Raw genomic sequence first — 14,763 nt, 5'->3', positions numbered from 1 at the left:
TTAATCGAACCTCCCTGGGGTCAACAAGTTGACTCTTTGGTCGATCGATCAGAAATGAGCTGCAGTGCTCTGGTCGACCGAACCACCTCGAGGGATGTCCCAACTATCTGATCGACAAGACCTTTAAGTTCAAAATACCTTGGTCGACCGAACCTCAGAGATCAGAAATCGCTTCAAGTCTGGTCGACTGAACTCGTAGTTCAAATTCTCCTTGGTCGACCAAACTGGGCACCACGGTCGACCGAACCATCAAGATGGTTGACCGACCCTCTTGGGTTGCCTAATTTTTTATTGAGTTTAAACGAGATTAATTTTAATTAAACATCATTAATCTTTTTCTAAAATGACCTCCATGTCCCAAACGGTCATATTTTTCCCTAAGTATATATATACCCCTTCATTTGTCTTAATTAGTGTGAGATTAGCAAAATCATTAAGAAAAATTTCTCTCAAATTTTTATATTCATTTTGGTCATATTCTTTCAATCTTTTTCAAAGTATACTACTCATACTTACTCTCTCTTTTGCATATCTTTGAAAAATCATTTTGAAAGAGAGCACTTAAAACCTTGGGCATTTATTTTCTTCAAAGCTTATACTCTCACTTGTTCTTTGTTTATGAAAATTTATTTTTGGGAGTTAGCTACTTGGATCTCTCATACATTTTATTGATAAATATCATTGGGAGAAAATTTATATTAGTTATTTTTTGAAAGACTTGAGCACATATAACTTGTGCTAGGAAAGTCTTATTGCAATCGTGCTTACACTCACACATACTATTTTGCAAGTTCATTTGTAAGCAAACAAAAACCCTAGATTCTCCTACACTTTATTTGGGAAAAACGTATTTAGAGAAATATTCTTTTAGGATTTAAATCCTTGAGCATCCATCATATATATATTTATTTAAAGATTATTTTTAGCAAGAAAATCACATACTTAGGGGTGAGCAAACGGTCGGTTCGGCCAAATTCGAGTAATTAACCGAATTAACCGAAAAATTCGGTTAAATAAAAGTATTAACCGAACTGACCGAATTGGTCGCAGAAACCGAACCGGACCCGACCGAATTACCCGAACAGGTAATTCGGTTAACCATTTTAACCGATTTTATTTAAAATTGATTATTATACAAAAGTGGAAGAAGAAGAAGAAGAAGAGGAGGAGGAGGAGGAGGAACCGAGGACTCGAGAAGGAGGGGAAGAGGAAGACTTACTGAGTTACTGGGGTCCGGCCGTCCGGGTTTGCACGGCGAGCTGGTGGCTGAGAGTCTGAGACGTTAGCTGAGGACCGAGACGAGAGGCTGGACTCTGGAGAGCCGAGCTGCCGAAGACAACGAAGAGGCCAGAGGGGATTTGCCGACTCCGACTCTCCGAGAGGTGGTCCGATGAGTCGATGAGTCGATGACTTTGATGGAGAGGCAGGAGAGCTCCGGCCTGCGGCCGTGCGCCGTGCGGGGCAAATCGGCACTCGGTAGAGTGCAGAGAAACTGAGAAACCGAGTCGCCCGAGCCCGACGGCCCCAAGCCCCAAACTGCCCTATTATAAATTATATTAAAAATATAAAGTATTAGTAATTCGGTTAATCGGTTAACCGATATTTTTTAACCGTTAATCGAACCGAAACGAATTAACCGAAAATTTGTAGATTTTTAACCGAACTGACCAAACCAAATTTTTTACCCGAACCGAACCGGCCAATTTCGGCCGGTTAATTCGGTTAATTCGGTTTTCACCGAATAATGCTCACCCCTACACATACTCACATCGAGCATACTTTCACATCATACGTGAGTGTATCTTGAGCTGTATTGTTGAACACATCTGCTTAGCGTAATAAGCACATTTGATTGTACACAAATTATTCATATCTGTTGTATTCCCGACGTATGGTCAGAAGAGGGAGACTAGCCCTATGAATAGTTCCAGATTGGCTTAGACCTGGTTACGAAAGTTAGGTGCACCATCCTGGCAAGATGTAGGTTGAGGTCAGTCCCGTTAATTGACCTAGTTGTAACTTGTGCTGCTCCACCCGTTAAGTGAGCATTAGTGAAATCTTTGTGCTAGTGAGCCAAGGCGGGGACGTAGGCATAGTTGGCCAAACCCCGATAACATATCCTCTTTCGGCTCTCTCTTTCCCTATACTCTTTATATTTCTGCAATTTAATTTATGCACATGTATGTTTATATTTGAATAGTTATATGAATGATGTGCATGCTTTAAATACTGTGAATGATTTGAAAATACTAAGCTTGTTGCATCTGCTTTATATATTTGCTCAGTATTATTCTATTGGAGTATTGGTATGTGCTTAGACAAACCCTAGGTTGGAAATTAATGATCGTGGAATTGAAATCAACTTAGAAAATTATAATTACCCAATTCCCCCCCCCCCTCTTGGGTATACACCAAAGCTAATAATAATGGCTTAGAAATTGTATCTTAGGGTGCCTTACTTTCCACAATATTCATCAGCAGAGATTTGAAATTTGATCCATTGTCCTCCTTTCTATACCAACCTCACTGCCAGCTCGCCGAACAGTAGCCTGAGGTGAGACAAGCGCACACCTCACGTGCGCCCACCCTTCTACATCGCCTTCCTCCGCCCAACATTTTTTTTTTTTAACTAAAGGAGGGCGAAACCTCCAATTATTTATTAATATACCCTCACTTTTGGCAGAGGAATACCATGGTTACATGACAAGCATTGGGAGATTACAGAAAAAAAAAAAGACATTAAAGGCCTCCCAAAAACAATATCAACAACCAATCAAAACAAGACTACAAATCCAAACAAAACTAAATAAGAAACAAATCTAAACATGCCTAGAAAAAATAAAAATAATTAAATAAACTAAAATCAACAAATCTAAACCAACCAAACAAAAATCGAGAGGATGAACTAATGACGAAGGGAAGTGATGTAACGACCTGCTATTTTAATGGGTTTTTTTTTTATACCATAACATTTAAAATACTCTGATACCATATTGGATTAAATCTAATCATCAACCTAAGCAGCGAGAAGCAATAATCAAATAAACATAATCATATGCAATTATATACAATACTAGAGTGTTAAATTGTTTCCCAAAAATATACATGTACGACTGTTCCCCAAAATACCCTCAACTGGGCTAGGACTATACAAAAATACTCACTCTAATAACAGGGCAGTACTGAGGCCCCTCTATCTACGAGCTTGATCTGCTCGCCTACCTGGATCACCTGAAAAATGTTAAAGTAATTAGGATAAGCCAACGCTCAGTAAGACGAAATATGCTATTGCTAGTGTATGGCAGATGAGTTACAATATTATGTAAATCTGTTTCTACAATCATGTATAACTGGATCTGTAAATACAGTACAAGTAATAGAAACCACCACCATTTCCATGTTGCTTAACATATTAGTATTTTAGGTTACTATTCAAAATACTTCTAATGTACATAAGTATATTCTTTTTCTCTGTAAATCTGTATATACATAATAATAACTGAAAAATTCCCTGTGGATAACTGTGTTTCATGATTTAACCCCTCATGACAGGGTTGTGCGGCCTGTAGGCGGGATCTATCCTAGTTGGCCGACCAAGGTAAACCACTATACTCCTTCGGTCTGATCTGCCCTCCTCAACCCATATCTGATGGGGAGCCTGTCCACGTCAGGGCACTATACGATCGACCTACTACCACATATTATCTGAATAGGTGGTTGCACTCTGTAAACTGTATGTAGCTACGGTACCGTGCTCTGTAATTGTATGGTCCAACAGGGTCTGATATTATATAATATATTTCTATATACAACTAGCTATTTTATCATGATTCTGTAATAACTGTATAAACCATGACAATGAAATAAACTGTAACTGTATCATCTGTATCTTTGAACTGAACTGTAATCTATAAGTCATGGTACTGAAAACTGTATAATCAAGGTACTGTAAATTGTATAATCATGGTACTATAAACTGTATAATCATAGTACTGAAAACTGTATAATCATGGTACTATAAATTGTATAATCATGGTACTATAAAATGTATAATCATAGTACTGAAAACTGTATAATCATGGTATTGTAATTACTATAAAACATAACCACTAGTTGTATATTCTGTAAATCATATCCTGAAAATACTGTAAAACATATTTCTTTACTATACCCATATCCTCAAGCCACACAGAAGTTTTAAACATATTATACATAAATAATAAATTGTACAAATTTTTAACGTGAATAATCATCTGATAAAAATGTACAATTTATACTAAAACATAATAAAATTTGCCTAGCATAACATATTTCCCTTACCTGATTCCTGCTAAAATCCCTTATTGAGATGGGTCCTACACCCGTAGGGTTCTCCACTCAACACTTTGAAAATCATAAATCTCAGAACAAAACATTACTATTTCTACGTCTATTACATTTCTTACAAATGCTGGAAACTCAAATTCCGAATAAAAAACCTTACCCTAGATTTGGGATGAATTCCAACTTTGTTCCACCGACAATACGCTCCGGCAGACTTGAAGAGAACTCCGCTAGGAATGTCGTGGTGGCTTCAGATCGTCGATCTGGAGACTGACAGGGCCGAAATCGAAGGAAGAAGAGGGAGGAGCCATAGGGGTAGAGAGAGAGAGGGTTTACGGCAAATTTCTGCGATTAAAATCAGTTTAGGGCTATTTATACTGTGGGATTCAACAAGCCACGTCATCTTGTTGACGAGTCCTTAAGTAATTTCGTCGACAGACCTTACCCTTCGTCTACGAAATTCAAAGTAGCCCAAATTCTCTTCTCGGTATTTTCTCGTCGACGAGTCGTAGCTTCGTCGAAGAGGTCTTGAAGAACCCTCGTCGATGAAGTCTACTGCCTCCTTCTGTTCTTGTTTCCATTTTTCTCCCCCTTTATTATTAAAATAATATTATTCTTAGAGTCACTACAAGTGAGACCCAACCTATCCATCTAAAGGATACCTTTAAGAGAACGTGGTAAAAGATGTTGTTCTTCGTAAATAACATTGTTTCCCATTTCTCCTTCTCTAGCAAGAAAATCAGCCGCACTATTACCTTCCCTATATTGATGGTCACCATGAAGTTCACTCCTTCTAACTCTGCCACAAGGTCCTCCCAAAAATCCCAAAGATACCACAAAGTACATCTACATTTCTAAATCCAATCAATAACAACTCTCGAGTCACTTTCAATAATCACATTAAAATAATGAAGTCGTTTGCATAAACGAATTCTTTTCAGGATTGCTTTTAATTCCGCACTATTATTCGTACCATTGCCAAAATAGCTTGAAAAGGCCACTTTCACCATGTCATGGCAGTCCCGAATGATTCCTCCACCTCCTAAAGTACCTAGATTGCCCATATAACTCCCATCACAATTAAGTTTTATCCACCCTACTGGGGGTTTAACCCAAGAGATAATTTTTCTAGATCTGGCACAAACTCCCTGATGCTGAATTTGAAACTTTTTCAAAATCGTAATGTCTGATATCTTCAATTTTAAAAAAGAATTAGAGTTCTCAGCTAAAGAATTAACCCAGTATCGAACACTTCTCCACGTCTGATCCGCACTTTGGTAAACTCCTTCCATTCTCGCTTTGCATCTTTGATTCCAGAGGCACCACGTAATCAAACACGGTGTAGACACCCCATTTTTACCCAGGCCCAATATATTATTTTTATTTCTTTACTATTACTATCGTATATATTATTAGTATTAATACTTTATTATTATTATCATTATTATGATTTTTATTGTTGTTATTATCTATTATCATTGCTATTATTTTCACTATTATTATTATTATTATTATTTTCATATATTATTGTAATTACTTTATTATTTTTTTTATTATTACAATTATTATTATTTATTATTATTAGTATTTTTATCTTTATTATTATTATTATTATTATTACAATTATTATTATTATTATTATTTATTATTATTAGTATTTTATCTTTATTATTATTATTATTATTATTACAATTATTATTATTATTATTATTTATTATTATTAGTATTTTATCTTTATTATTATTATTATTTTTTTCTTCTTATTATTATTATTATTAGTAGTAGTAGTTTTATTATCTTTATTATTATCATTATTATGATTATTATTTTGCTACTATTATTATTATTTATTATTTTTGTTATCATTATTATTATTATTATTATTATTTTTTTTTTTTATTATTATTAGTATTTTTATTATCTTCATCTTTATTATTATTATTATTATTATTATTATTATTATTATTATTATTATTATTTTTAGTGGATCTAGGGTTTTGGGGAGCCTATTTATAGGCTTTATCACAATACAGCAAGGGGGGGCGCTGCACAAAAAAAAAAATAAGAGGGGCCAGAGAGGCCAAGGGGGGCGCTGCGCACAGCAGCACGGGGGAGCCCATCTTCTTCTTCTTCTTCTTCATGCCAGTCGTCTCCTCGGATCCATCCCAGCCTCGCCCACAACGACCCTCTCCATCACTCTCTATTTCTCTCCATTCTCCATTCCACTCCAGCAATCCAGCAAGCCAGAAGTCTCCGGCCACCACAAACGAGAGCTCCAGCCACCGTCCTCTGCACTATCAGAACTGCCATACCAGTTGGAAGTTCCCGCAGCCGTGACTTCCTCCCGCTCCAGATCCTCCCTGCTGCACTGACCAACACCGGTGGCCTCCCCTACAAACACCGACTGCCACACCCATCTCCGACGAACCTGCAAGACTCCCGGCGCACAGTCACGCCATCTCCTCCTACAACTCCAGCGACTAGCCGAGGAGGCCAGCCACCATTCCGCCACCAACAACAAACCCGCGGGCCATCACTCTCCACTATCCTCGGCCCTCACAGCAAGCAATCAGCCGGGAAATTTTCGACCAGCCATAGCAAAGCAGCAACACCCGAGAACCACTGCACCAGCTTCCAGCTTCCGGCCACACGGTGACTGAATCTTCTTAGGCCAGACCGCCCTCGCCCCTGTTCTAGCCGTAGCAGCAAACGCAGATCCAGCCTTAGCCGCCTCGCGGCTATCCTCTGACCCTCTGTAAGTCCCCCTGCAGGCAAACCACAAACACACCTGCACTCCATCACCTGCAGCACACACTCACACACGCACCGTGCACACACAGTCAAAAACACACACACAGAGCCTGTCATCACATGCATGCATGTTCACCATGTGTATTTTTTTTGTCCACTGTGTGCTATTAAATAGCTATTGTTATTATTGTGGAGTTTTGTTTTTTTTATGGTTTGTTTTAATATCTAAATTTTTTTTGTATTTGTGCATTTATTTAATAACTGATAGTTGAAAAAAAAAAATCTTTTGATGTTGTATATTTAAATATTCATGATTAGGGTTTTTGTTATTATATTCACGTTGTGGGTTTTTATTATTGTTATGGCAATCTTAAGTGTTTGATTTTCATATTTAGGATTTTTTTTTTTTGTCATTATTGTATGTTTAATGTTTGTGTAATTAGGGTAGTTTTTTTATTGTTGTACTTATTTATTCAACATCGATATTTAATAATTGATATTGATGTTTGTATCTTTTGTAGTATTTATAATTATATTTGTAGAATTTTCTTGTTAAACTTTTAGTGTTATAGGATTTTTAATATTTGTTAAGTTGATATCCATGTTTGTATTTTGGCTATATGGATTATTTAATAATCATTGTTGTCATTGCAAAATTGTTATGGTTAAAATATGTCTTAATATTTAATTTTAAACTTTTGTTGTATCCATTGTAAATGTTAAATGATGTATTATCAAGGTAGGGTTTTTACATGTTTAGTAGTAAGGTAATATTACATATTTAGTAAATTAGGATCTTAAGCTTGGTGCTTTATTGATATTATATGTAAATTAATAATTTTAGTTATATGTATATCACATATTAGCATAGTGGTAAATATTACATATTTAGCTTTTTTGTATTTTTTTTAATATTATATATTTAGTGATTTAGGGTTTAATGGATATTATATGTTTAGTAAATTAGCATTTTAATCACATGTTTAGTATCAATTATTTTTTTTAGTATATTAATATAGTTAGTATTAATTATTAGTATGTATTAACTATTTTTAGTATATTAATATGTTTAGTATTAATCATTATTAGAATCTTACTATATTTAGTATTAAGTATCCTTAGTATATTAATATATATAGTATCTAGTTACTTATTTTGACATTCATAATATGTTCGTAGGTATGTGAGGCTTATTACTCTATTACCATATATTAAAAACCTCCCATGGTAGTATTTTCCTATAAAAAATTCAATACAATTTCAAAAATTGGGGTGTATTTTCTTAATTATTATCCCTATGATTTTATTGCGGGGTATGAGCCTTCGGGCATCACGTACCCTAAGCTCTGAGGGAATATATATGTACATATTATATTTATTTAGTTATTTATTTATTTATATATTTTTCATGGGTGCTTATAAATTCATAACAGGAGTAGTTTAAAGACTTTTTAAATTAGTTTAGGGATAATTCTAAATTAATTAGGTACCGTTCGTAAGAACGGGCGCGTAAGGGGTGCTCGTACCTTCCCCTCGCGTAACCGAACTCCCGACCTCAGCTCTGGTAATGTAAACCCATTCTACCCCTAACGAGGTAGTACTCATGTGTTCTAACCACACTAAAGGTCAGTGGCAACTCCAACATTCCATGTTTTTCCTTGAAAATTTTAAAAATATTTTTATTTCGCCACCCGGGGCACACGCGCTCCCAGGGCGTCGCGACACACGGAATCAGACCGATTAAAATACCTTTAATAGATGATTTTCGAGCATAGTGGAACCAGTTTGCAATTCTATTTTTCCAGGAAAGGAGTCGTTGGAAAGGAATCCCCAACACCACACTAGTCTGATGTCAAACCTCTGAAGATACCTCGCCTAAAGAAAGAATGTGATCAGTGTTTTCTTGACTTCTCTGCACGTAGCAATCACAAGCCGAAGCCATCGATATTCCTTTTGCCTGAATTCTATCATCTACTGCCAAGCGTCTAAACCAGGCTTTCCATAAACATATTGAGATTCTTCTAGGGCAATAAAGAATGCCAAAACCACTCATTCTACTCAAAATTGTCACTTCTGCTTCTCAATGCCTCCCATGCCATTTTTGTAGAGAAATTGCTGTCAGGGGAAAGCTTCCGATGAATATATCCTGATCACTTTTACCAGTTGATACATTATGCAAGATTTCCATTGTTCTGTCGGCCTCAACTAATTCCATTAATAAACCAGAGTTCTAGTCGTTATTCAGCCAGCAATCCTTAATACACAGTTTCTTGTTCGAAATATCCTCAATGCGCACCGCTAATGGGCCTGATGTAAGCCACCTATCGAACCAAAATGAAGAATTCCCACCTCTCACTAAAATTTTAACATTATCCATAACTTTTAGAATAGTGGGCATCACTGATTTCCAAAACCGGGAATCATTTGGTCTCTCCTTCCTTATTAATAAATGATCATTTCTGCAATATTTAGCCTGGAAAAAACCTAACCATAAATTATTAGAAGTGAGCAGTCTGAAGGCAAATTTCATGAGAAGCGATTTTTGGACTTCTTTAAGATGTCTCAAGCCCATACCCAAGGTGGGTTTACACCCTACAACTTTCTTCCTAATATTCTCCACAAGAGGTTCCAAGATCTTGGAAGACAATTTTCGAAAAACCAAAGGCGCACCCAAATACATTATTGGGAGTTTACCTTCTATGAAACTCGTGATTCTCAATAACCCACGTTTTCTAGTAGAAGTAATGTATTTCGAAAGGAATAACACAGACTTTGTCTTGCTGACTTTTTGACCCGACCACTTCTCACATATCTCGAGAGTGTCAACCAAATTTCTAATAGACCTCTTCCCACCATTTGCAAAAATAAGAATATCATCCGCATAAAGTCAATGTGAAACCAAAGGGGCCCCAATCAGATGATTAAATTGTCCAATACGACCTATCTCATAATTTTTCTTAAGCAACCTTGTCAAAACCTCCTCCATTATGATGAATAAATAAGGAGAAAGTGGATTCTCTTGCCTCAAGCCTCTAGTCGATTGAAAAAAACCCTTTAAAAGTTCCATTTATCATAACGGAAAACCACGGGGATTCTACACAATTTTTTATGAGCTTGCAAAATCTCTCAAAGAAATCAAAAGCCTTAAGAACCTTTAGAAGAAAATTTCAATTCACTCTGTCATAAGCGTTAGCTATATCCAGTTTTATCATCACATTGCGTCCAGTCATTTTTTTGTGCAAAGAATGAACCATTTTCTGTGCAAGCGTAATATTTTAAAAAATATTATACCCAAGAATAAAAGCACCTTGGTCATGGGAGACAATTTATCAACAATCTAGTTAACTTAAAAATAATAATCTTGTAAAAAAATTTGTAAGCCACAAAGCACAGTTTGCTGCAGCTATCTGTAGCCGGAAAGTTCACCTCTCCACTGGTCTTTGACGAGTTATTATTCCTGTACTCCAACTCCATGATATGATTATTCCCTGCACTTATCCCTTAACCACTTCCGAGAATAAGCTTCACCCGCGACCACCTCCGCCGGAAAAGTAGCTGGGTTTGCTGAAAATTGTTAGTGCCTGGGTTCTTGAGGGTGGGTCTATGCTGATTGCTGAGAAATTGTTCTTCAATTTTCTTTTTATTGCATCGTCAACTATAGTTTAAATATTGTACCAGTCATTGAACAATTTATTGTTCGCACTGGTGACAATGTTGGCCATTTTCAAAGGGACCATTTTGATCCTTGGCTGTTTTATTTTGAAACAATATTTTTTATAAAAATATCGCATCAGATGATATTCTAAAAATATTATTAAAACGAAGTACTGCTACACTTATCACTCAAATATCACACTTTACTTACTACTTTATATATTATATCATATAGTATAATCTATACAAAACAACGGACAAATAAAAGTGTAAAATTTAAAAATTTCTAGGTGCTTTTTCCTGAAACTCCTACAAGAAAAAAATTACAATCCAAAATTTGCCTTCAACAAATTAATAAAAACTAGTAGAAAAACTAAAATCAATATTTAAAAAATGCACACTAGGTAATTTTAAGGCGTCAAAATTATTGTAAATAACATTTGACACTAATTGTACATTGTTGGTATGATTGACCACTATGAATGGTTACTAATACGAGGAGTTGCAAAGTGACAAGAAGACTTAAAAAGAGGATCGGATTGGATAACATGTGATTAGATTAAGCGGACTAGTTGATGAGCAAATTTAAATTCATATCCAATTCAACTAAGTGACAGTTTAGATTGGATAATTCATAACTCCTAAGAATTATTCTTTTCTGATTTGTTGGATAACTTTGTAGCATATTAATTGAAGTTACATCTAAATTTATAATTCTGCAATTATAAAAATTTGCTAAATAAAAAACATAACTATTCTTAAAACTATAATCACAAATATAAAACTCATGTAAATTTAAATAGAAAGCATTATTATTCTTAATATTTACTTTTCAGAAGTAGAAAAAGCTGACAATTTAAAATATAGTTTTTTGCATATAAAATTTAATTTTAAAAGACATAGTTATTTAAAAAGTAATTATTAAATGAATTAAACAATGCATGTTCCTTAATAATTTTCAAACATCAAAGTTTATATAAGCAATTGGAATGTTTTGATTTACATTGAGCATAAACCTAACAAAGCATATCAGGTCAGATCATTTGTGACAAATTTGGTGTATAATCAAATAGTCGCAAATTTTTTAAAACTGTAGCCCTAACACTTTAATTAATACTGTATATTATGATTGGAGGATTCTAGCTAACATAGACGGAAAAAAGAACCGTAAGATTCACCACTTAAGATTTAAAATCTACCAATCATGAGATTATATATTAATATATGGACATATTTAAGTAATGTAGAACCAACATCAAGATTTATATCAAATCATATGTCAACTTGTTTGGATCAAAGTGATAAGATGACCTCTCATGATCAATAAATTTTAAATCATACATATAGAAACCATTTTTCAAAAAGTCTTTTATAATTTTTTACGAAGTCATTCACTGTAGGAATACTATCGCTTCCAAGCCTATCTCATCTTTGTCATGGTTACAATTAATTGGGGGACTTACCCTTCTTGAAACTCGTCACTTGAGAGTATCTTGGAAGACACATTTGAAGTGTGGACCCAATATCAGAAGGTTCATCCCAGCTCGAGTATTCTAAGATTGCTTTCGAAATGCAAGTTTGGAAACCCTACTGCGGCTGCCCTACTATTTTTGCAGTTTAAAACTGCAACTTGAAAATATATATATATATATATAAACATAATATTTAATTGTTTGAAATCTATGTGCGGACAACGCGGATTCAAAATAGGTGACAAAAACCAGGGATTCCCATGGTCAGCCACCTTAGAATCATTCTGAAGGCTGACCATAACCCAAAGAAAAAAAAATCAATTGTTTGATCAAAACACATTGAATGGCTTAACAATTAACAACTTGGTCGTGAACGCGGCCGTCACATGGTTATAATATAGCTGGGCCACCAATCAACTATAAATACAGGAGCTGCTACCTTTCCTAATCAGACAAACAAAATCACCTAACAAAAAGATGGAGATGGAGGCCTCAAGCTCTTCACTAATTTTACTCTCATTTGTTTCTCTTCTCCTCGTCTCTGTTTCGTGGGCATCTTCATCAGCTCATACGCACCAGAACTTCCTTCAATGCCTCTATGCTTCCGGCAACTCCACCTCCATCTCCAAAGTCATTTACACCCCAACCAATTCCTCCTACACATCAATCTTGCAGTTCCCAATTCAAAACTTTCGATTTTTGACACCCAACACACCAAAGCCACAGGTCATCGTCACCCCTTTGCATGAATCTCACATTCAAGCCGCCATTATTTGCTCCAAGAAGTATGGCATGCAGATCAGAGTTCGGAGCGGAGGCCACGACTTCGAGGGCCTTTCCTACGTCGCTGATCACGACGACGTTCATTCGTTCGTCGTCATCGATCTCATAAATCTTCGCTCAGTTAGTGTTGATGGAGAAAATGGAGCCGCGTGGGTTCAAGCGGGCGCAACAATTGGAGAACTTTATTACGCAATTGCGAAGAAGAGTAGAACTCTTGGCTTCCCGGGAGGCGTTTGCCCCACTGTGGGCGTCGGCGGACACATAAGCGGAGGAGGGTACGGCACAATGGTGCGCAAATACGGCCTTGCAGCCGATCACGTGATCGACGCTCGCATAGTCGATGTCAATGGCAGAATTCTGGACAGAGAAGCCATGGGGGAGGATATGTTCTGGGCCATTAGAGGAGGAGGAGGAGCCAGCTTCGGAGTCATTCTCTCCTGGCAAATCAAACTGGTTCCGGTCCCATCAACCGTGACCGTGTTCAGACTCAACAGAACCTTGGAGCAAAACGCAACCCACCTCGTCCACCGGTGGCAGTATGTCGCCGACAAGATTGACGAAGACCTACTGATCAGAGTCATCGTGAGAACCGTAAACTCCACCCGCGGCGGGAAGCAGAACCAGAGTACGGTACAAGCAACGTTTAGTTCATTTTTCCTGGGCGGCGTTGAAGGGCTCCTAGAGGTGATGCAAAAGAGCTTCCCGGAGCTGGGATTGGCTAAAGAGGACTGCATCGAAATGAGCTGGATCGAATCAGTCCTCTACGTCGCGGGATTTTCCCGCGGCCAGCCCCTCGATGTATTGCTCAACAGGACTCCTCTGGTGAGGGCGTTTTTCAAAACCAAATCAGACTATGTTAGAGAACCCATTTCTAAAATTGGGCTGGAGAGAATATGGGAGAGGCTTTACCATATGAACGTAGGAGAAGCGCAGCTATACCTGACGCCATTTGGAGGAAGAATGAATGATATCTCGGAGAGCGAAACACCATTCCCGCACAGAGCCGGGAACGTTTACCAAATTCAGTACTTGCTGGTGTGGGGGGAGGAAGGGGCTCCGGCGCTGAAACGGCACTTGGGTTGGATGAGAAAGCTCTACGGCTATATGGCGCGCTATGTTTCGAAGTCTCCAAGGGCAGCGTACATCAATTACAGGGATCTGGAGTTGGGAGTGAACGCCCCCAGAGGCAGCACCAGTTACAAACGTGCAAGCACTTGGGGCCTCAAATATTTCAAGAACAACTTCAACAGATTAGTGCATGTGAAGACCATGGTTGATCCGGGGAATTTCTTCAGGAACGAACAAAGCATCCCATCTCTTGCTGTCTAATGCGTTGAGGAAGAGGAAGATAGGCGGTTGGATGGTGTCAAGCTGAAGGACGTAATTGGAGAGCATTCTTGTTAATTAAAATTTGTGCGTTGGTTTCTTTTTTGTGCAGGGCCTGTCCTGGTAGCTAGCTAGAAAAAACAGATTTAATTTAATTACCCATTTCAAAGAATAATTTTTGTTTTTTGTTTATATTGACATTAATTTTAATTTGTTCCTTCTTAATTTGGTTACATGTGTTTCATAGATTTGCAAAGAATTTGATTAGACAGAAGGAGCAAATATATTAACCTATGTTTGGTAAAACCTTGGATTTGAATAAGATGTAAAATAAAATTATATCCAAAAATTACATAAATCCACTCAAATTCAAATCTAAATTTTAAAATTCATGTTTCTAAACATAGTGTAACGACCTGCTTAATTTCTATATTTTTTTTTTCATAATATAATA

At 36.7% G+C, this 14,763-nt stretch overlaps 1 protein-coding gene across 1 annotated transcript; it reads left to right on the top strand.

Moving 5' to 3' along the window:
- The first annotated feature begins 12,656 nt into the window (after window positions 1-12,656).
- On the top strand, window positions 12,657-14,530 carry LOC131165879 (tetrahydroberberine oxidase-like). The gene has a single exon (XM_058124022.1). It carries the CDS (start codon window positions 12,678-12,680, stop codon window positions 14,310-14,312), a length of 1,635 nt encoding a protein of 544 aa, XP_057980005.1. The 5' UTR covers window positions 12,657-12,677; the 3' UTR covers window positions 14,313-14,530.
- Window positions 14,531-14,763: the final 233 nt, after the last annotated feature.

This window comes from Malania oleifera, chromosome 10 (genome assembly GCF_029873635.1).
Source record: "Malania oleifera isolate guangnan ecotype guangnan chromosome 10, ASM2987363v1, whole genome shotgun sequence".
Lineage (NCBI taxonomy): Eukaryota > Viridiplantae > Streptophyta > Magnoliopsida > Santalales > Ximeniaceae > Malania > Malania oleifera.
The sequence above is the reverse complement of the archived record's forward strand: the minus strand, read 5'-3'. Positions and strand labels throughout refer to the sequence as shown.